Source organism: Neophocaena asiaeorientalis, unplaced genomic scaffold (genome assembly GCF_003031525.2).
Source record: "Neophocaena asiaeorientalis asiaeorientalis breed wild unplaced genomic scaffold, Neophocaena_asiaeorientalis_V1.1 scaffold79, whole genome shotgun sequence".
Lineage (NCBI taxonomy): Eukaryota > Metazoa > Chordata > Mammalia > Artiodactyla > Phocoenidae > Neophocaena > Neophocaena asiaeorientalis.
The window spans coordinates 3,601,600-3,624,116 of NW_020175402.1; the positions used below are offsets into that span (position 1 = coordinate 3,601,600).

At 39.9% G+C, this 22,517-nt stretch overlaps 2 protein-coding genes across 3 annotated transcripts in view; one reads left to right on the top strand and one right to left on the bottom strand.

The window, feature by feature from the left end:
* Positions 1-1,557: 1,557 nt before the first annotated feature.
* TMEM50A (transmembrane protein 50A) lies at positions 1,558-20,700 on the top strand. The gene is made up of 7 exons (XM_024766699.1): positions 1,558-1,705; positions 3,390-3,495; positions 5,209-5,321; positions 7,733-7,800; positions 9,867-9,959; positions 12,672-12,732; positions 20,203-20,700. Exons 2-7 carry the CDS (start codon positions 3,403-3,405, stop codon positions 20,246-20,248), a joined length of 474 nt encoding a protein of 157 aa, XP_024622467.1. The 5' UTR covers positions 1,558-1,705; positions 3,390-3,402; the 3' UTR covers positions 20,249-20,700.
* Positions 20,701-21,602: 902 nt separating this feature from the next.
* RHCE (Rh blood group CcEe antigens) overlaps positions 21,603-22,517 on the bottom strand; it is a 34,285-nt gene continuing 33,370 nt past the window's right edge. For both annotated transcript variants that reach the window (XM_024766875.1, XM_024766874.1), the window contains one exon: positions 21,603-22,456. Coding sequence is in view for 1 of the 2 variants with exons in the window: in XM_024766874.1 (XP_024622642.1) it covers positions 22,430-22,456 (27 nt within the window). In the remaining variant the exon portion in view is untranslated. The remainder of the gene's footprint in view (positions 22,457-22,517) is intronic.

Sequence of the window (22,517 nt, forward strand, 5' to 3'; positions counted from 1 at the left end):
AGAAGCCACCGCAGTGAGAAGCCCGCGCACCCCAACGAAGAGTAGCTCCCGCTCGACGCAACTAGAGAAAGCCCATGCACAGCAACGAAGATGCAATGCAGCCATAAACAATAAATAAATAAAATAAAATAAATTTATTTTTTAAAAAAGATAATACCGCCCCCAACCCAAAGCTACAGAGATTTCATACATCAAAAGAAATCAAAGAAATTAAATGACACAACCACCTTGGTTCCCTAGCCTACTCATATACTGTCGCCCTACATGTAAAAAGAGGAAACTGTGCGCCTCTCTTAAGCACAAATAACCCACCCACCTTTTTTACTTACAGGAAACGGGGTTCTGCTCTGTGACCTCTTCCTGGATCTCTCCCTCCAAGTGCTGTGTTCTTCCGGGTACACTACAGGGTCAAAGCCCTAGTACTGTCTCCCCGCGTGGGTACACTACAGGGTCAAAGCCCTAGTACTGTCACCCCGCGTGCTCGAGAGGGCCCTTCTGTAATACGACCTTCCCCGAGAGCGGCACTTCTTGCGGGGTCGCGACCCGCTCCGCGAGGAAGACTGCGAGTGGCGCCCGTACTTTCTCTGGTGGCGCCTTCCGGACCGAGACCGTGACCTGCTCCTTCTCCTGTGCGGGCTCTGACTCCTGGACCACGACCGACTCCAGCGAGACGCTGGAACAGGAACGAGAGCGTCTGGAAGAGCGGGCGAGCCCGGCCACAAGTTCCTTCACGTAGCTAAGACATCGTTGATGCCGGCTCTGAAAAGGGTCACTTCCCCAAAACCCAGAGTATCTCCTAAACCTAATCCTGTCTCCCGACGATTTTCCCCGGGAGGGGATGTCTGGTAATCTGGAGACATTTTTGGTTGTCACAACTGGGGGAAAGAAGGGGATGCAGATAAACACCCTACAGCGCACAGGACTGCTCCCCCCCAAAAAAATAGAATTATCTGGCCCAAAATGTCAGTAGTGCTTAGGTTGAGAAACCCTACCTTAATGCAAACGGGAAAAAAAGGTCAAGTCTCAGAAGAGGGTCACCGCGCCGGGACCCTCTGGGTCGCCCAAGTAGCCCGCTTCCAGAACCGGGAGGTCCCCGCCTCCCGGGAATGACCCCGCCACTCACGCAGGCGAAGCTACGGCGAGGAGGGGGCCAGGCTCTGAGAAAATAAACGGGACTTTAAAACCTCTATTAGTGCTGTGGGGCCGGCCGCGAACCCGGACCTACCTTTTGCACCACACAGGACCCATGCCTGAGGTAACTGTGTGAGCGACCCCAGCAATAGAAACTTTACCACCTCACTGAAGACGGATACAGAGCCCCAACAAACGCCTTCTTTCGAAAGCTTAGGAGAAAGCAACTTCCCACACCTACCCTGCAACGCCGGACCCACGTATCACTTCCGACGTACACATGTGAACTGAGCGCTACGGAAAGTCCCCACACCTGGCGCCCGGAGCATGCGCAGAGACGTCGGCGTGGTGGGCGTGGCTCTCTCTGGCCCTCCCTCAGCGAGTCCTAGTCTCTCCGCACCGCTCCTTCCGCCCCTTCTCCGCATGCGCAACCGAGCTCCTGGGGTGGTGCTGCTCAATCCGGGTATCCGGCGGCCTGTGGCTGTTTTGTTTTCTTGGCTGGAACTGGGAAAGTGAGGCGGCCCGGCGCGGCGCGACACCGGGCTCTGGACCGACTGCACGCGCGGGGCTGGACGTAAGTGCCAGGCAGGAGTGGGGGAAGGGGAGGAACTGCCGCAGGCCGGATGAGGCCGGGACCTAGGAGTGTCTGCCCGGCTGATGCTGCCTGAGTCGTTGGGTCCACCCTCTGGGAAGCTGCAGGCTCAGGCTGTGTCTTGCTGGACACTTCCTGGCCACTTCCTGCTGACTCGTGTCCGGCCGGCGGCGGGAGAGGACGACCGCCTCCGCAGTCCGGACAGCGCCTTCCCCGACACGTCACAGGATCCCTGAAACTCAGCATGCCCCCCTACTTTAGAGCTGCAGAAACTGACACCCCGGAAGGAGTGTAAGCCGGCTGGTTCCCTGGGCGAGGGAGATGGCCGAGCCACAAGAGCTAGAACTAGTTTCCACATCTTCCCAGTCGCAGGCCACTCTCTACACCTCAGATTCCCAGAATCTGGAGGGCGGAGTTTGGGCACGAGTTGTGCGGGTAATAAACCAAAGAAAAACAGATTCTGGGCGGCGTCATTGGGGTGAACCGAAAACAACATACTGGCTTGCCGTTCCTCCCAGGGAAGAATAAAACGAGTGAATTTTCAAAATTGGACTTGTCCTAAAGGCATATTAGCACTGGGTATAATCACGGTTTTAAATTTAATTTTTATAAGGGAGTTTCCAACTGGATTCATTGCTCTTTTTTAGGATATGTTTTTGAACAACCATGGTTGCTGGCTACAGAGTAGCTTCATGGACAGGTTAAGATTCACTGTAGGAGTTTGGATGTTTGCTTGATTATTATCAATTTACACTTAATGCAGGCTTTTTCATATTCTGAAATAGAGATCCTATGGATGTGTATCAGACCAGGTTTGTTTGGCCCAGCTCTAAGGAATGTTTTATGTAACTGTCGTCTATGGTAACTTATCCATGGTAATATAGCAGTGCATTTTCTTTCTTTCTTTCCTTTCTTCCTTCCTTCTTTCTTTAATTTCTTCCTTCCTTTCTTTTTTTTTTTCTTTCTTCTTTCTTTATTTATGGTCTGAATTAATATTGACTTCAATTTTGTGCTTCCTCTTGGCTGGAAAACATGTTAGTGTCAGAGATAGAGCTTACTAAAATGAAGTGGGTGTTCTTTACATAGAAATGACGCCAACAGGCAGACATGGAGAAGGAAAAAACAATGAAGTGAAGGGACGTGAGGCGGGTGCAGTGTTTAATTTCTTAATCTGAGTGTGAAGAAACATGTTCTATGACAAAATGTGTAAATTGTTAAGAGAAATATTTTTCATCTGAGTCCATGCTTTAACTCAGAACCAAAGTTTTATCACTTGTCTCTGCTATGCTAGTGCTGCTGGACTGTAAATATCTAAGTCACATAATAGCTTAGTTTGGAATTAAAATTAATAATCAGTGTAAAATTTTTTCAATATTGGGATGCCCGCTTTTGTTTACATTGCTTAAAATATACCAAAACCATCTTTTAAGTTAAAAAAAAAAGAAACTTAAATGAGTCCACATTTTGTTTTCCAGAGTTATGTGGAAATTCATCAAAAGCTAAATTAAATATTCTGAAGTATATGTAGCCAGATAAAGTATTTGTAGCTTCACTTTTATTAAATTATTCCTAAACTGTTAATTATTTTCTAGAAACATAAGTCAGCTTAGAAGCAAGTCAATTGAAGTACTTTAGTTGGTTTTGTTTGTTTGTTTGTTTTTTCAAGTGACCTGAAAAAAATGTCTGGATTTCTAGAAGGCTTGAGATGCTCAGAATGCATTGATTGGGGGGAAAAGCGCAATACTATTGCTTCCATTGCTGCTGGTATCCTAGTAAGTGTCCTTGATAATTTGGGCCTTCATTATTTTGGTGTGTTTGTTTTTATGTATTTAAAGCTCTGTGTGATGTCTTTAAGTAAGTGCTATTTATTTTATCTTTGCTACTGAATTTTTTAAAATGTTGATATTTTGTTTTATTCATGAGAGGGTTTAGTTATTCCATCTAGAGTTGATATTATGGCTTGAAATTTGATTAGATTATTTTACTTTAACTGCATGAAAAAATTGTATAGTAAGACAGTATATTTTATACACTTACTCATAGCATGGATTATGCTTCCTCTTAATGAGTACATTAAGTTACTAAGAAGTGTTTAAGAAACAATCAGGTCAAAACCATTCAAGAGATATGATTGCATTTCTCCATGATCAGCATTAACTTTCTTCTCAATCTCATTAGAAAATAGAAAGAAAGAACTCATAAAAATATATTGCTTAGAAGTAATTTAGAGTATAAAATTCTTATTTACATTACAGATCCTTCAAGGTATCTGATATTTGTTTTGTCCTCTAATGTTGTCATATGCTCTAAACAGTGAATTTTAAACAAACAAAACTCTAAATATGTCCTCTTTGCCTAGTCTCTGACAGTTATAATCTATGAAAAATAATTATCCTTTATTTTTCCAAAGTAATGTCAAAAATATAAAACTACTATAGAAATTCTGCTCTTAAAAAAAAAGCTTTGAATTTTAATCTATGAAGAAAATATCTTGAATACATTGAGCTAAGGGTGAAAAAAAACAGTGAAAGAGTACTTGCACTAGCTAGTAAAAAAGTCATTAATGGAGTATGGATCTGTCTGTAACCTGATAAAAATAATTTGATTAGCCTAAAATAGTTATTTTAAAATGATTCCCTGAAGATGGCAATTCTGAGAGCGAACTAGGTCAGGATTGCAAGTGGGGATAGAGAAGGGGGTTACTTTCCAAACCTTCTAAGCTACTTGTCAGTATTTGCTTAATATCATCTTATTGTAAGTTTCTGCTCAGGTGATTAAAAAATATTTGTGCAGTTTTAATGTTTTTTCATTATATGTTTGCCCTTGATAGTGTTCAGAACCAAATGCAATTAAAATAAATTATAATTTGGTATTTAAATTGAATTTAGCATAATCTCTGAAACCATCTGTAGACTGCACTATAGTTCATCAAAAGGGAAAGCAGTACTGCATAGCCATTGTTTATTTCACAACACCAAGAGGCTAGCTAAAATTCTATCAACGATAATTATTCCCTATATTATTTTGAATACTTTTTTTTCATTTTCAATAATATCTTCCTGGAGGCTTATAATATATCGGCAACAGGCCACTCCTCCTGTCAGCTGGAGTCTGAATCACTTTTTTCCTTTCTCCTGCCATGAAATATTGTAACTTCTAGTTCACAAAATTAGATTACAGACTTTAATATGACAACATAAAATAATGACTAAAGTAGACTTAGAAAAGAAGTGTTAATAAATAATAATTGCTGTGGGACTTTAGGGTATCTAATCTTTCGTCACATATTAAGCCATATACTAATTATATGCAAGAAACTGCTGGAACATTTAAGAAAATTTTGGACTTTATTAGAAAGGATCTGTTCACTTAGATCCTTTGCTTGATTTCTTGCTTTCTTTGCTGGAAAGCAAGATTCCTTGCTTTTTATCCAGTAAGATATGAAATAACTGTAATTTCTCCTTTTTGTGGTTTGTTTGTTTTAGTTTTTTACAGGCTGGTGGATTATCATAGATGCAGCTGTCATTTATCCCACTATGGATGAGTTCAACCACTCCTACCATGCCTGTGGTGTTATAGCAACCATAGCCTTCCTAATGTAAGTGTCATTGTTAGTGACATGACTTACAGATTGTCACAAAAGAAAAATGTTTTACATACAGTTGAGTAGAGTTAAATTTTTTAAGTGCTAACCAAATTAACATATGGGACATGGTTTTAAAGTCAAATCATAGGGCTTCCCTGGTGGCGCAGTGGTTGAGAGTCCGCCTGCTGATGCAGGGGACACGGGTTCGTGCCCCGGTCCGGGAAGATCCCACATGCCGCGGAGTGGCTGGGCCCGTGAGCCATGGCCGCTGAGCCTGCGTGTCTGGAGCCTGTGCTCCGCAACGGGAGAGGCCACAACAGTGAGAGGCCCACGTACCGCAACAACAACAACAACAAAAGTCAAATCATAGAGAAGGACTGTTGAAGAAAAGCAGGAGGCTTCTTTTCTTCCTTCCACCTCTCCTCTCCCACTTCTGTCTCCCAGCGTCTCTCAGCTATCCTTTTATTTCTAGGCTGTCAGTGTTTATAACTTTACTTTCACGTCAGAAACCATATACTTTGTCTAAGAGTTTGTTTATTCATTCCTCCAACAAATATTTATTAAGCTTTTATATTCCCAGGCTCTGCTCTAGGTACAGTAAATACAGTATATAAAACAGGAAAATCCATGTCCTTATGGAATTTATACCTTAATGAGTGAGGCAGATTGTAACTAAAGAGAAATAAATTAAATATATAGCATGTAAGATAATGATAAGTGCTAGAGAGAAAAAGCAGAGGTGGGGATATGAGATGTCAGCAGAGGGTGCAGAAATTTTAAATAGAGTCAAGGAAGGCCTTATTGGAAGGTGATTTTTAAGTACAGATTTGAAGAAGTGAAGGACCCGATCATGGAGATACGTAGGAGAGCATCATTCCAGACAGACGGAAGAGCAAGCACAAAGGCTGTATGGCAAGGGGACCAGCATGGCTGGAGTAAAGGGTCAAGGTCATAAAAGCCAGAGAAGACTGCGGAACTGTCCAGACTGAGGAGACTAAAGAGACAGGAGAACAAAATGTCCCTCATGGTTCTGGACCGGATCCTTTTACTATTTAGAGCATTATTGGGACAACCGGGGAACTTGGATGAGGTGTGATGGTTAGCTAATGGGAATGGATCATTAATTTCCCGATCTTGATGGTTGTATTGTTCGGTAGAACTGTCTCATTTATAGGAAATACATACAGATTTCTGGGGTTATGGGTCATCGTGTTGGCAAGTTTCAAATGTTTCAGGAAAACAGATTTATTTGAACTATACTTGGGACTTTCCTATAAGTTTGAGATAGGTATAAAACCGGTAATACCAGAGAACAAAAAGAGGTGGTTCATTCGAGGATGTGCCTAGTGGTGAAGACTGACGAGGCAGGGTCATGACTGTCCCACAGAGAGCTGTGGAGTGTATTCACGTGGCTCAGCAAGGAAAAAGCAGAGCCACTAGCCACTAGCCCAGGAACATCTGCGTTGTTTAAAAATGTGAAACTTGTTTTAAAATGTATTTGTTTTATGTACCAAATAACTTACGAGAGATCACTGAAAATAATTAAGAGTATTTTGATCATTCTTTTTAAAACTTAGATTTGAATGAATAAATTAAGACTTTGTGTTGTTGTGAAAAAATTAGGGTTCACGTATTCAGCACCTACTATGTGCCAATCCCTGTGCTAGGCACTGAGACTAACAGTGAGAAATAAGATAGACACAGCCCCTGTGTCTTTCTAGCAGTAGACACTCATACATACACAGTTAAATGGAGATATACACACACATACACGCGTATATAGTTTTCTAACTTCTTAACTTGATGTCTTGTGAACAGTTTCCCATGATATTTTAAAATTTTCAGAGGATACTTCTAAAGAAAGCAAGGCTATCTCAATTTAGTATTCTGTGAAAGTCAGCAAAAGACTTCTTATGTCTGGAACGTGTAACAGGGATTGAGAAAACAAGATTTTACCACTTGCACCTCTTCATGTTGAGTATGTCTGATGTGTACAAATGGAAAACTAGATAGGACCAAGCTAAAGATCCTTCCAATCTTAGCAAGATACAATTTTGAGAATTTCACTCTCAAATTTTAACAAGCATCAGAATCACCTGAAGGATTTGTTAAAATTCAGATTGCTGGGGCCCATACCCAGAGTTTCTGCTTCAGTAAATTTGGGGTGGAGCCGGGGAATTTTCTTTCCAAAGAATTCCCAGGTGATGCTGATTCTGCTGGTCTGGGGACTATGGCCACTGCTTTACAGGATACCTGGTTGAGGGGATTTGCCTAAGGTGTATAAACCCATTACTCAAGACTTATGAAGACTTACCTTAAATTTGCAGAACTCTAGCTTATTGTACCTGGTAATTTGATGTCATGGATAATTTCCTGTTAAGAGTCAGAGACCCTGATCTCTTGGTTTTATTGTATTCACACAGGATTAATGCAGTATCGAATGGACAAGTGCGAGGTGATAGTTACAGTGAAGGTTGCCTGGGTCAAACAGGTAAATAGGTGCAAACAACATCTTACTATACACCCTTAAAATGAGAATTATGCATGGGAGGGCCACTTGTCTGCCTCCTTCAGATCAGAGATAGGTTATAGGTTCCAGGGAGAGGTCGGTCATAGGTTCCAAGGCCTAAGGTAAAAGTCGCATTTGATCAAAGATTGCCGAATAGTATTTTTAAATATACGCACAGTTTTGAATATATAACCCTGTGCAATAATATGTGGATATAAACGTATACAGAGTACAGTAAAGAACAGTGTATAATAAAGAATACATGGGCAAAATAGAATTTCTGCTACTTGAGGCTGTACCGGGACTTCCCTGATGGTCCAGTGGTTAAGACTTGGCGCTCCCAATGCAGGGGGCCTGGGTTGGATCCCTGGTCAGGGAACTAGAGCCCACATGCCGCAACTAAAGATCCCGCACGTTGCAACAAAGATCCCACACACAGCAATGCAGATTCCGCGTGCTGCAACTAAGACCCAGCGCAGCCAAATTAATTAATTATTATTATTATTTTTTAAGAAGCTATACCGTATAAATTATTTTCTTCCCTTTTTTGCCAACCTTACTTGATTGAATTAGCATTTTGAAATAGCTTAGAGTCATAGTTTTTTGGTGTGTTTTAAAATACACAACATAAAATTTACCATCTTAACTATTTTTAAGTATACAGTTCAGTAGTAGGTGCATTCATTTTTGTTGTGCAACTCTTTTAATCTTGCAAAACTGAATAGAATAATAGAATTTTAGTGCTTAGATTCACCCAGGCCTGCCCTGCTCAACTAAGGAATTCATATCCCCTGAACCCCATGGCCATGTACCCAAGGTAGGCAGAATACAGGATACGTGTAGCACAGCTTCCTATAGGGTACAATTTAGTCAGAGATTTGAGGGGACAGATATTTATTGAGCAGTTTAAATGGTAAAATATTATATCCATACAAAAATGAACCTGGATCTAGGCAAATTTCAGGTGACTTTTTTTTTCTTTCCCTAATGAAACAGGAGAAACTGCAGTAGTCAGCTCTGGTCTATGCTTTCAGACTCTCCTTTGGTTCACTCTCTTTGTAGATCAACTTAAGTAGAAAAGATACAGAAATACCAGCGTACCGCAACCTTGTAAACTCTAAACAAAGAGATGGACGTTAGCAGTTAGTGTTGGTAATAATAAGCCAATAATAGCTTGAGCTAAGACTAGATAGAGTATGGCAATCACGTCCATAAATAAAATTTGTTAGCTAGCACAGCTTTGGGGGGTCCAGAGCTAGTTGTATTTGTTTTAGTATCTCATCTATGAGTAACAGCTTATTATTTCAGAACTATTTTATGTTTTGGGTATGAAATCAGAAATTTATAACATTCTATTTGCTGTGCTTTATTGAGCAGGGCAGTGTTTTTATTAAAATGTATTTGTGCTAATTAAACAAACTCATCTCAGAATTCATTTTAGGCCATCCAATGACTCCATTTATTTCATATCAAATCTTCAGAAATATTGTATAATGTGATTTATAAGTTGGTTGTCTTTCTCTGTTAACATAATTTTAATGCAGCTTAGTCCTAAGTGCCAGCCACACTAAATTTGAATTTGCTTTGCTGCCTGACTTGCCTAAAAGGGAAATACGGTAGTGTTTAGGTTCACATATCACTGAATATGAATTTTTTGTTAAGTATACCTATGTTATTGTTTGAAAGTTCTCTTAGAGGGCTTTAAACTTTGGAGCACAATTTCTAAAAATACTTGGAGAATGAGCTTCTAAACATGGTGAAACATATTTCATGAGATTTATATAGGGAGGGAGAGTAAAGTTTTTCTCAGTGTCATAGTTGGGGAAAGTAAGCACGGGCACTTAGAATATACAGACCAACCAACCAACAGGAAAAGAGCCAACGTCCACACTGATGATACTCAGCACATTTTTCACTGTTCTTGCTTTAGACTTTAATGGCAACTACACATTTTTTTTCTTTGGGTTTTTGTCTTCTCTTTGAAAAGTTAATTGAACTGACTGCTGCCAGTTGAGAAACAATTCTGGTAAAATATTATTTTCCTTAAGGTGCTCGCATTTGGCTGTTCATTGGTTTCATGTTGGCCTTTGGCTCTCTGATCGCATCTATGTGGATTCTTTTTGGAGGGTATGTTGCTAAAGGTAAGACAAAACGCAGTTTTTATTTTACTTCAATGGAATACTGAAATTTTGTGTTAAAGTTGGTTTTTTTTAGAATAAAGCTTTTTTCATACTAACAAGGCATTTGTGCCTGGGAACTTTCCTCCCCCTATCTGTATTTGTTTTGTTTGTTTGCTATGTTTTTAGTGTGCCTTTCTTCTGTATTTTCTAATCTAGAGCCTGGAAGGAATGGGACACAGCTCTATACCTTGTTTCTCTTTGGCTTCCAGAAACCTCAAAAGCAGAACACATATGTTGTCCAGCTATTTGGCAAGTTTTGACTTGCTGAGTAATATCCAGGCAAAGCTCTAACATCCTAGAATTGAAATTTATTGAGCTAAAGCTCCCTGATAATATGATAGCATCTTCTTTTAGACAGAAAAGCAAATTAACATTTAAGGCGTATCTGCTATATAAGGCCAGTTTAAGGCAAGCTAGGAAAAGACCTGCTTTTGGGTCCCTGGCTGAAATTTTGCCTTGAGGGACCCCAGAAAAACATGAAATCCATTTAATGTTCTGGGTAAAATTGACGATGCTTATCATAGTAAAAATATAATATTAATGATTTGCCAAACTAGACCAGCAGAGATCTAAGCTAGCTCATATTTTAACATTTTATTTCTTTGAATAAAATGTAATTCTTGGATTGAAATCATTGGTTTCCTGATTTTTTATTAAAATTGTTTTAATCTTATAGATAGGAATGATAGGCAATTTTAAATATTTATGTTTTTTTTATTTATATAATTTATTATAAAACCATGTTACTAAAAATGTAGAAAAGAAAGAAAAAAACTATAATAATCTTTCTACTTTTAAATATTTTGGTATATTTCCTTTGGTATCTTGCGTTTTTTAAGTAGTTATAATCAGTATAAATATAATTTTGAACCTAGCCTTTTGCATTTAACATGATATCATAAGTAGTCTTCTTGCTGCTATAAAATCTATCACCATCATATTTTAGAAACAAAAATGTTACTTTTTTATCATGTGAAGTGCATAATTCTTTCTCATTGTAGAAAATTGAGAATATAAAAGAGCTCAGGGCTTCCCTGGTGGCGCAGTGGTTGAGAGTCCACCTGCCGATGCAGGGGACGCAGGTTCGTGCCCCGGTCTGGGAGGATCCCACATGCCACGGAGCGGCTGGGCCTGTGGGCCGTGGCCGCTGAGCCTGTGTGTCCGGGGCCTGTGTTCCGCAGCGGGAGAGGCCGCAGCGGTGAGAGGCCTGGGTACCACCAAAAAAAAAAAAAAAAAAGAGCTCAAAGAGGAAACTAAAATTACTGATAATTCTTCTTTCCTAGATACAGCTATTAATACAGAGCACCTTTTTGTAGGAATGTGTTCATCTCATAGACTTTTAAGTTATTTTCCTAAAGGCTTCTGAAGCCAGGTTATGCTTTGAGAATTATTAGCAGCAGATCTGGAATTTTATAAAGTTGCCTTTATATAGGATCTTTATGAGTCATTCTAGTGTCAATAGCTGTTTAATGTGGCCTTCTAGTAGAGAAGGCCTGTACAAACCAGTGGCTATGGTAATCAGATTAATTTAAAACTATTATGAGAAAAAGTTGCTATTCATCTATTCATCATGCCTCAGTTTGTCAATTAGGCAGTGATGATTAACAGTTCCAATAGTAGAAATTTATGAGAATTTCAATCAGTCGAGGATAAAATGGGGACAAAATGGTCCTCTGGCAGTCTTGCCCATCTTAGTTAGGGGCTGCTTTCTCCATCCAGGTGTTTAAGCCCAAAACCTGGGTGGTTAAGGCCTGTCAAGGATGACACCTCTTTCTCTCACATCCCACACACCCCAGTCCATCAGCAAATGCTGTTGATTCTGCTATTAAAAAAAGTGGTCTTGCATCTGACCACTTTTTACCTTCTCCTTGGCTCCCACCCTGGTTCAATCCATTATAGTCTGTGGCCTGATTTCTTAAAATAGACGCCTCACTGGTTTCTGTTTCTCCCCTTCCTCCCTTTAGTCTACTGTCAGCACAGCAACCAGCAGGATCCTATTGAAATGTGTCAGCTCAGGTCACTTTTCTGCTCAAAACCCTCCAATGGCTTTTCCTCTCACCCAGAGTGAAAATCGAAGTCCTCACCATTACTGCAAGGCTCTAGAGGATCTGCACCTCCCAGCCTGCCCCTCGTACTTCTCTGATCTGTCTCCTACTTTTCTTTCGTTGGCCCACGTGACCATTCCTCTGATGTACCAGACCACTCCCACCCCAGGGCGTTTGCACTTGTTGTTCTGCTGCTTCTGCATGGCTCCTGCCCCCACTTCCTTCTTCGTGTCCTTATGCCAGTGTCACCTTCTCATGTGGTTTTTCTGGCCACCTGTAGAAAATATCATCATTCACTACATTTCCTATACCTTTCCTGCTTTTTCTCCTTATTTATTCTTGGTATTCTCTAGCTCCGTGAAGGCAAACACTTTGCCTGTTTTATGTACTGCAGTATCCTCAAGCACGTTGAACAGTGCTGGCACGTAATATGTACTCAGTATTTGTGAAATAAATGCAGGAGGCTACCAGCGCTACACTCTGTTGTATGTATTATGTCATTTAATGCCCACACCAACCATAGTTACCAGAAAAATCAATTATGTTAGGCAGGAAAACATATTCACCAGTTTATCAGAAACAATGTGTTGAGATCATAAACCTCTAAATATTACAATTACTTTTACAGAAAAAGCCATAGTATACCCTGGAATTGCTGTATTTTTCCAAAATGCCTTCATCTTTTTTGGGTAAGTTTGTTTTGCATTCTTCATCCTATCTTTTTTTTAAATTATGGCTTATTTTATGTCATTTACTATATTTAGTTGCTTAATTTCCCCGTCTAATGCCCCTTCCCCATGTTAGTGTCATAAAATACGAAGAATGAGACTGAGAAAGATATTTTTACTACATGGGTTGGCTTGCTGCCCACCTTGGGAACATACATCGATTTTTTAAATTGCCACCACCTCCCCTTTAACGAAGAACTGTGATTTGTGTAGATTTAGTTACATAACACTGGCGCTGTTCATTTAAAATCTGTATCTCTAACAGTTGCTTTTAATGAAAGCCTGCTTAAAATCATTTCTTCTTAAAATTTTGTTTCTGAATGCATTTTATGGTTCTTACTATCCTTGGTGTCATGAGAATTTGTGACAGTTGAGGGGTAGAGGAAAAGTCCTGACATTTTTTTTATCCTTCTGATGCAATGGCAAATTAAAAGATTGCTAAGACCTTAATACTTTTATCACTAATCTTTTCTAATGTTCATTCTTTCCTGGACACTTAGGGCCTGCTCTTTCCCCTATCCCTGGCCTCCCACTCAACCCCTCCCCCACAAAACAACAACAACAACAAAAACTTCTCTTTATCCTGTGTATCAGGAGTTCTTAACTTCCTTTCCATGGGTAGGCTTCTAAAGATTGGAAACCACCAGGTATTTCTGTGTGCAAGACATTGGTTTTTCTGCTTGTTTCTGGGAAGAGAGTCTGTGGCTTTCGTCAGATTTTCAAAGATGTCCTTAATACAAAAAAGGTTTTAAAAAAAATCTTTATATTCTGTATCTTCTTTATATGCTGTATATTCTAGGACAGTCTATTCTAGGACTTCTCCTTCCCTGTCCCTTCCCACCCACCTCCTAAAAGGAAATAGATGCCCCATATCTACTTGAACCACTCATGAAATGCTAGCAGTTGCCCTTTAATAATAGTCTGCAGTTGGTATTCACACTTTTCCCGTTCTACCACAAAGCATTTTTGCAATTTTATAAAATCAGTTTAGAAATAAGAAAAATGTGAACTTACATGTGGCAAGATCCACAGCCACTTTGGGTCATACCTTGCATCTTGAAGCTAGTGGAAAAAACCCAAAGGGTTTTTTAAAAATGTTAGGCCAGGGCTTCCCTGGTGGCGCAGTGGTTGGGAGTCTGCCTGCCGATGCAGGGGACACGGCTTCGTGCCCCAGTCCGGGAATATCCCGCCTGCCGCGGAGCGGCTGGGCCCGTGAGCCATGGCCACTGAGCCTGCGCGTCCGGAGCCTGTGCTCCGCAACGGGAGAGGCCACGACAGTGAGAGGCTCGCGTACCGCAAAAAAAAAAAAGCCCATTGATTTTTGTGCAGAAAATAATAATGACCAAAGTTTACTGAGCACTTTTTATGGGCAAGGCACCGTCTTAGTGTTACATGTGTGCTCTCAGTTAATCCCCAACACAACTCGGAAGGTGGCTCCATTATTATCACCATTTTATATGTGAGAAACAGGCACAGAGCTCATATTTGAGATCATGTGGCTAGAATTCAGGCTATCTGACTTCAAGGTTCAGTCTCCAGGTACTATGAGGGTGAAATTTGAAATTTGGAATGAATTTAATTGACATTTCCTCCTTTTGCTGAATCTTCAGCCAGTTGCCTAGTATAACACTGTACTTGAAAAATACAAAGTGAACAAAGCTCACTCCGCAGGTTATGCAAATTTGGTAAATATGGGTAAGTTTGTTATTTTATAGGGTAATGTAGCATGTGTTTATGAGAGGGACAGTGTTGATATTTATGATTTCTTTTCCTTTCAAGCTGCAATGCTGAGGCTTGGGCATCTTTAAAGAAGGACCGGGCACCCTGAGCTCACTACTCCAGTATCTCCACAGGGTTAGAGGTGCTCGGGGGAATTCAGTGCCCCACAACTTCAGCCAAAGGAAGGCAGTGTAACAGGGTCAGAGGCAGGGGTTAGAAAAGCTTCAGGATGGCGTGGTAGGGAGGGGATTTATGAGAACCAGCCAAGGAAGGGCAAACAACAGCCTTCTTTATTTTAATCATTATTTTCTCTGGCAGAGGTAGAGGATAAAGTAAGTTCCACTTTGAGATGCTGTTTTTGGCAGAGAAGTTACTCTGTCACAGCAGGGAGGAACCAGAGGATTGAGAGAAGATTTGTGGGAAACTTTTATCTTTTCCAATGAGGGAAAAAACACGTTAAGTTCATATGGTAGTTAGCACATTTCACAAAACCTTGGAAACCGATCAATGACTTGTCATTGTCTCAAATTAGTTATAATAAATTACTTTTCTATGCAATGAGTTTGGTTAATTTCCCATTTATTACTATTCTATCTATTAAGTCTAAAAACTAACTTGGTTTTGTGAAAATACTGTAAGCAAATCGAAATTAAATTCAACTAATAGACACCATTGTTAGAATAGTTGTAGCAGATTGCCTACCATTTTGATTTATAACAGAACAGTTCTCAGCAACACTTAGAAATTACTGTTTCAGAAACAGATGTCAGTATCAAAGGTGACCATCTGACAATGTAGGAGGGACTGGCTCTTGCCCAAGAAACTATTGAGATTATAGTTTACATCTGGTGACTAGTGTGCTGAAGTTACCACATCTCTTTTAAGTTCTCTGGAGAGTAGGGTCCCTAATACCCAACTTTGGTTTTTCTTTTTTTGTAGCAGTAGGTTTGATATTACCTGGAAGAGCAGAGATCAAATCACTTTTTGGAGGTTTATGAAATCCTTTATAAAGAGAAATTCATATACTTCCGAGAGAGGGTATAGATGACTTTCTGGTTGCACTTTTTTTTTTTTTTTTTTCCTGGTTGCATTTTTGTTTTCATCAAAAAACACTCAGGTGTTTACCTTCATAAAGGCCTATGAAACCTGTTTTTTTAAAATTTTTGGCCGTGCTGCTAGGCTTGCGGGATCTTAGTTCCCCCATCAGGGATCGAACCTGGGCCCCCTGCAGTGGTAGCACAGAGTCCTAACCACTGGAGCGCCAGGGAATTCCCTATGAAACCTGTTTTAAATCAACCATTTTGATGGAGGGTTTAACCTTGAGTATACACTGGAGATTGGAAAACAGATATGAAAACCAGCAGATGTCATTGAAGCATCCACTCCTCTCTTCATTTCTCCCTTGCACTTAACTGCCCACGTCCAAGCCCTGATGATGAGTCTGCTTCTGAATTGTCTTAAACCTGTTCTCTTTTTGTCTATTTCCATTGTTATGTTTGGTCGTCCTCATCCCTTCCTGAGCACTTCACATCCTTGACTGATACCTCTGTTGGATCCAGTTTTCCTCTGTCAGGTTTCCTTCTAAAACAAAGCTCTAAGCCTGTCATTTCCTGTTTTAAAATTTTTCAAAACTCGGAGCTGTCTACAGAAGAGGTCACCACTAATGACCGTCCAACCAAATTCTGCCCACAATTCTGTTTTATTTAGCCTATACAGTATTTTTTTTTTTTGAGCTGACATTTAAATATCAAGAGATTTCATCAAAAATCGGAATTTGGGGCCTTTCTTGAAAAACTAGAGGATCTGACAACCCTGGGCCCTGCTCAGCAACAATCCGCTGGAGCTAAAGTTGTTTCTTTTAATGGGGGATGCATCTCTGCATAGTCCCATCTCATGCATTGCCTGGGCCCGAGTACCAGCTGCCCCTTTAGTAGATCACAGGCTGGTGCCTGCCCCCTTGACTCATCTAAGGCACCGAAGGCCCCTGTGGGCAATTTGCCACCCTGGTCAGTTGGCTTACCAAATCCGGCCACTGCCGTTCCTCATCCTCCTTGATTCTTGAACTATACTCGCCATATTGGACTCTCCGCTGCTTTACTACACCACAGATATTTATATTGAGATATATATATGTGTGTGTGTATACATATGCATATAATTCCACTCTGCCCTCTTAAACTGAAGCCTTGAAGACAACTATAGATACTTCCCAAACTAAAACCTAGAGTGTAAGCTCTGTGAGGGCATGTCCTGACACATCCATCTCCTGGGCTTGTCCTGAGGCCCCACGGTCTTTTATTCCTCTTTGCCTTGTGACCTACTTTTCCTTTTCCTCTCCCTGAAACATCTTCCTTCATCATCCCACTAGCTCCTGTTCCTCCCAACCTCCCATTCAAACTCCTGCTTATCCTTCAAAACTTATCTAATATTACCTCCTCTGTAAATCCTTTTCTAACACATTCAGGCAAAATAAATTCCCATATGTTCTCTGCTCCCTTAACATGTGATATATATGTGTCTCCCCACCCCCACCCCCTATACTACCACATTGTGTCATCAAGAACATGAGCAACTTGAAAGCAGGGACTGTATCTTTACTTCTTTAGCCCTAGCTTCTAGCACCTAGCACCTCGACTTAAAAAAGCCTTGTTGGCCGGGGGAAAATGGCAGCAGCCGTGTGGCTGACAGGGTCTTGGTGCTCCGGCCGGGTGTCAGGCCTTTGCCTCTGAGGTGGGAGAGCCGAGTTCAGGACATTGGTCCACCAGAGACCTCCCAGCTCCACATAATATCAAACGGCGAGAGCTCTCCCAGAGATCTCCATCTCAACGCTAAGACCCAGCTCCACTCAACGACCAGCAAGCTACAGTGCTGGACATTCCATGGCAAACAACTAGCAAGACAGGAACACAAACCCACCCATTAGCAGAGAGGCTGCCTAAAATCATAATAAGGTCACAGACACCCCAAAACACACTGCTGGACGTGGTCCTGCCCACCAGAAAGACAAGATCTAGCCTCATCCACCAGAACACAGGCACCAGTCCCCTCCACCAGGAAGCCTACACAACCCACTGAACCAACCTTAGCCACTGGGGGCAGAGACCAAAAACAACAGGAACTACAAACCTGAAGCCTGCAAAAAGGAGACCCCAAACACAGTAAGATAAGCAAAATGAGAAGACAGAGAAACACACAGCAGATGAAGGAGCAAGGTAAAAACCCACCAGACCAAACAAATGAAGAGGAAATAGTTAGTCTACCTGAAAAAGTATTCAGAGCAATGATAGTAAAGATGATCCAAAATCTTGGAAATACAATGGAGAAAATACAAGAAATGTTTAACAAGGACCTAGAAGAACTAAAGAGCAAACAAACAGTGATGAACAACACAAGAAATGAAATTTAAAATTCTCTAGAAGGAATCAATAGAATAACTGAGGCAGAAGAATGGTTAAGTGACCTGGAAGATAAAATAGTGGAAATAACTACCACAGAGCAGAATAAACAAAAAAGAATGAAAAGAATTGAAGACAGTCTCAGAGACCTCTGGGACAACATTAAACACACCAACATGCAAATTACGGAGGTCCCAGAAGAAGAGAAAAAGAAAGGGACTGAGAAAATATTTGAAGAGATTATAGTTGAAAACTTCCCTAGTATGGGAAAGGAAATAGTTAAGTCCAGGAAGCACAGAGAGTCCCATACAGGATAAATCCAAGGAGAAACACGCTGACACATAGTAATCAAATATCAAAAATTAAATACAAAGAAAAAATACTAAAAGCAGCAAGAGAAAAACAACAAATAACATACAAGGGAATCCCCATAAGGTTAACAGCTGATCTTTCAGCAGAAACTCTGCAGGCCAGAAGGGAGTGGCAGGACATATTTAAAGTGATGAAAGGGAGTAAACTACAACCAAGATTACTCTACCCAGCAAGGATCTCATTCAGATTCGACGGAGAAATTAAAACCTTTACAGACAAGCAAAAGCTAAGAGAATTCAGCACCACCAAACCAGCTTTACAACAAATGCTAAAGGATCTTCGCTAGGCAGGAAACACAAGAGAAGGAAAAGACCTGCAATGACAGACCCAAATCAATTAAGAAAATGGTAATAGGAACATACATATCGATAACTACCTTAAATGTAAATGGATTAAAAGCTCCAGCCAAAAGACATAGACTGGCTGAATGGATAACAAAAACAAGACCCTTATATATGCTGTCTACAAGAGACCCACTTCAGACATAAGACCTAGGGACACATACAGATTGAAAGTGAGGGGATGGAAAAAGATACTCCATACAAATGGAAATCAAAAGAAAGCTGGAGTAGCAATTCTCATACCAGACAAAATAGACTTTAAAGACAATTACAAAAGACAAAGAAGGACACTACATAATGACCAAGGGATCGATCCAAGAAGAAGATGTAACGATTGTAAATATTTATGCACCCGACATAGGAGCACGTCAATACGTAAGGCAAATGCTAACAGCCATAAAAGGGGAAATCGATGGTAACACATTCATTACCTAATCGACGGTAACACGTTCATTACCTAGGGGACTTTAACACCCCACTTTCACCTATGGACAGATCATCCAAAATGAAAATAAATAAGGAAACACAAGATTTAAATGATACTTTAAACAAGATGGATTTAATTGATATTTATAGGACATTACATCCAAGAACAACAGAATACACTTTTCTCAAGTGCTCATGGAACATTCTCCAGGATAGACCATATCTTGGGTCACAAATCAAGCCTTGGTAAATTTAAGAAGATTGAAATTGTATCAAGTATCTTTTCTGACCATAACGCCATGAGACTAGATATCAATTACAGGAAAAAAATCTATAAAAAATACAAACAAACCAGACAAAGATGTCACAAAGAAAGAAAACTACAGGCCAATATCATTGATGAACATAGATGCAAAAATTCTCAAAAAAATATTTCTCCATAGAAGATATACAGACTGTCAATAAACACATGAAAGGATGCTGAACATGACTAATAGAGAAATGCAAATCAAAACTACAATGCGGTATCACCTCACACCAGTCAGAATGGCCATCATCAAAAACTCTAGAAACAATAAATGCTGGAGAGGGTGTGGAGAAAAGGGAACCCTCTTGCACTGTTGGTGGGAATGTAAATTGATACAGCCACTATGGAGAACAGTATGGAGTTTCCTTAAAAAACTAAAAATAGAACTACCATATGACCCAGCAATCCCACTACTGGGCATATACCCTGAGAAACCCTAATTCAAAAAGATACATGTACAGTAATGTTCATTGCAGAACTATTTGCAATAGCCGGGACATGGAAGCAACCTAAGTGTCCATCAACAGATGAATGGATAAAGAAGATGTGGCACACTTGTTGAATGAACTAGATAAAATCAGACATATAATGGTTACATGCTAAACATTGGTTAACTTTTTAGGAGGGACATATGTCTCCAAACTTAGAAGTTAAGGATGCAGGGAAGCTAGTGGTAAATAGCACAGCTGAGCACAGTGAAAGAATTTACTACCTTAGAATGATCAGTTTCTATTCTGATACATCCCATGGGTTTTTTCCATACAACTCATCAATTATTCTTTATTGTTAGTTTCCCACGATTCTAAATCTCACACAGTCTTTCTTTTACCAAACTCAGCTAGTCATATGATGTTTCTTATTTTATTCACAGAGGACTCATTTTTAAGTTTGGCCGCACTGAAGACTTGTGGCAGTGAAAACATCTGATTTATTACTGCAGAGAAGTCCTGCATGGGTTTGGTTTTTATTTTCACTGCTCACTCCGAGTCTTTTGTAATGCCATTTTCTAAACTTCTTTCTGAGTGTAGTCTCAACTTAAATTTGTATAATACTAAAATCATGAGAACTCCCTATTTAAACAACACCAACAACAGCAAAATCTATTGTGGTATGCATTTGATTAACTTGTAAAATGTTAAAAATATTTCATATGAGAAATTTTTATTATGTTTTATCATGGTATAATTTGTAAAAATAAAAATAAATGACAAAAGAAATTATGGAAGCATCTTATATGAGTATCTGTCATATCCAAGGTGCAAAACTGCAGTTAAAGTTCTCTGAAGATTTAATGTGTTTATTTAAATGTGGCCTCTTCTGTGTCAAATGTTAAATGAGATATAAACATATTGTTGTTTTTAAAAAACTATTCAGTGGTCAGAATTATTTCTCAGTATACTTTGTGTTTGGTTTATATGGTTTTGCCAAAAATTCTGTAAATATTTCAGTGTAAGTAACCATTGAGCATCTCCCAAGGGATGAGTGAACATGTTGAAAGAGAGTAGCCCCACAATCCTGCCTCCAGTCTCCTCAAAAGTGTCCCTTCAGTGGTAGTGATTGGGGGGGAAGGGGGTGAGTAATAACTCAGCTGTGATACCTGGTCCTGGTGGGACGCTGACAATCACTCCACAGCTACCATGGAAGGAAAGAGCAAGAGGATAGGGACTTGACACTGGTCTTTACTCACATGACTAATTCTGTTGTCGGTTTGATAATAAATTAGATTCCATTTCATTGTATCTCTGTACTGAACCACTAAGCTCAAGATAGACCAGCAGGTCAATTACAATGACAAATGTTAACTACTGGGAATTCTTAGTCTGTTCCTCTTTGGAATTCTGTTATCCCCCAGGCTCCCCACTTTGGCAAAATGGGAATTTTTTTTATTCTTTAATAAACTAACTGTGGGATACATGTTCTTCAGAACTAAAGCTTGAAATGTTTTCTTTCATAAAACTTGCTACAATTAGCCATTCATTAAATGCCAAATATCACTTAGATTTAAATTGTGGTCCTTTTTTTTAGTATTTATTTATTTATTTATTATTTATATTTTTAATTTATTATTTTAAATTTATTTATTTAATTTAGTTTATTATTTATTTATTATTTACTTAGCTGCATCTTCGTTGCGGCACGCGGGATCTTCATTGCAGTGCGCGAGCTCTCTAGTTGAGGCACGTGAGCTCAGTAGTTGTGGTGCACGGGCTTAGTTACCCCGTGGCATGTGGGATCTTCCCCGACCAGGGATCGAACCCTCGTCCCCCGCATTGGAAGGCAGATTCTTTACCACTGGACCACCAGGGAAGTCCCAGTGGTCCCCTTTCTATGTCAGCCATCTTTTTCTCCCAGTGTGTACAATTTGAATGTTGCCTGGTCATCGACTATTCAAAGAAACGGCTGTGTTGTTCTCATCTCACAGCAAATCACTCCTGGTGAGGTTTTAGATCCACAGGATGTGAGAAGTGGAGGCGATCTTAGGGGTTGAAGTTCACCTTCTCTTCTTACAGATAAGGGAACCCGGACCATGGCAATTTAAATGATTTCCTCAAGGTCATAGAACTAGTTTTTAAATCTTGAGGCAGTGTATCTCCACCTTTGACCACGAATTTCTTCCCCACAGTTAAATTCAGGATATGCTCAGGGAGTAGGAACTCCTTGTAAAACCACTGGAATAAAAGCACAGTGTCTGCAAGGGCTAAATCTAAGTGAGTTCTTAGTTTTCCCCTGTTTTATATCATCTGCTTTGCTGATGTAGATGAGTTAACTGATAGCTTAATACTTTACTAAGCGCAAGAAAGGATCTAAATTGTCAATAAAATTGAACCAAAACCTTAATTTTGTGAACTGTGTGTCTGCATCCAAGAAAATAATGATACCATTATCTTTCATGAAACCAAACATAATTATTTAAAATTATTATAATATAAAATTATCCCTTATGTTTTTAGTCTTTTATTTTTAATATCAAGTCTATCTCTCACCTGTTTCATTGGACATGAGACTTTGCTGTAATGAGTGTCGCACACACAAAAAAATGGGCAACAGTGAAAAGAGGTTGTTTTCAAACAGCCCTTGTTTTTCTTGGTTGCTTTCGCTTAATATCCAACAGCCAAATGTGGAAACTGTAAAAGGAAAGCAAACATTTTTTATTACAGATGAACCCTTACTATATGCTTAATATTG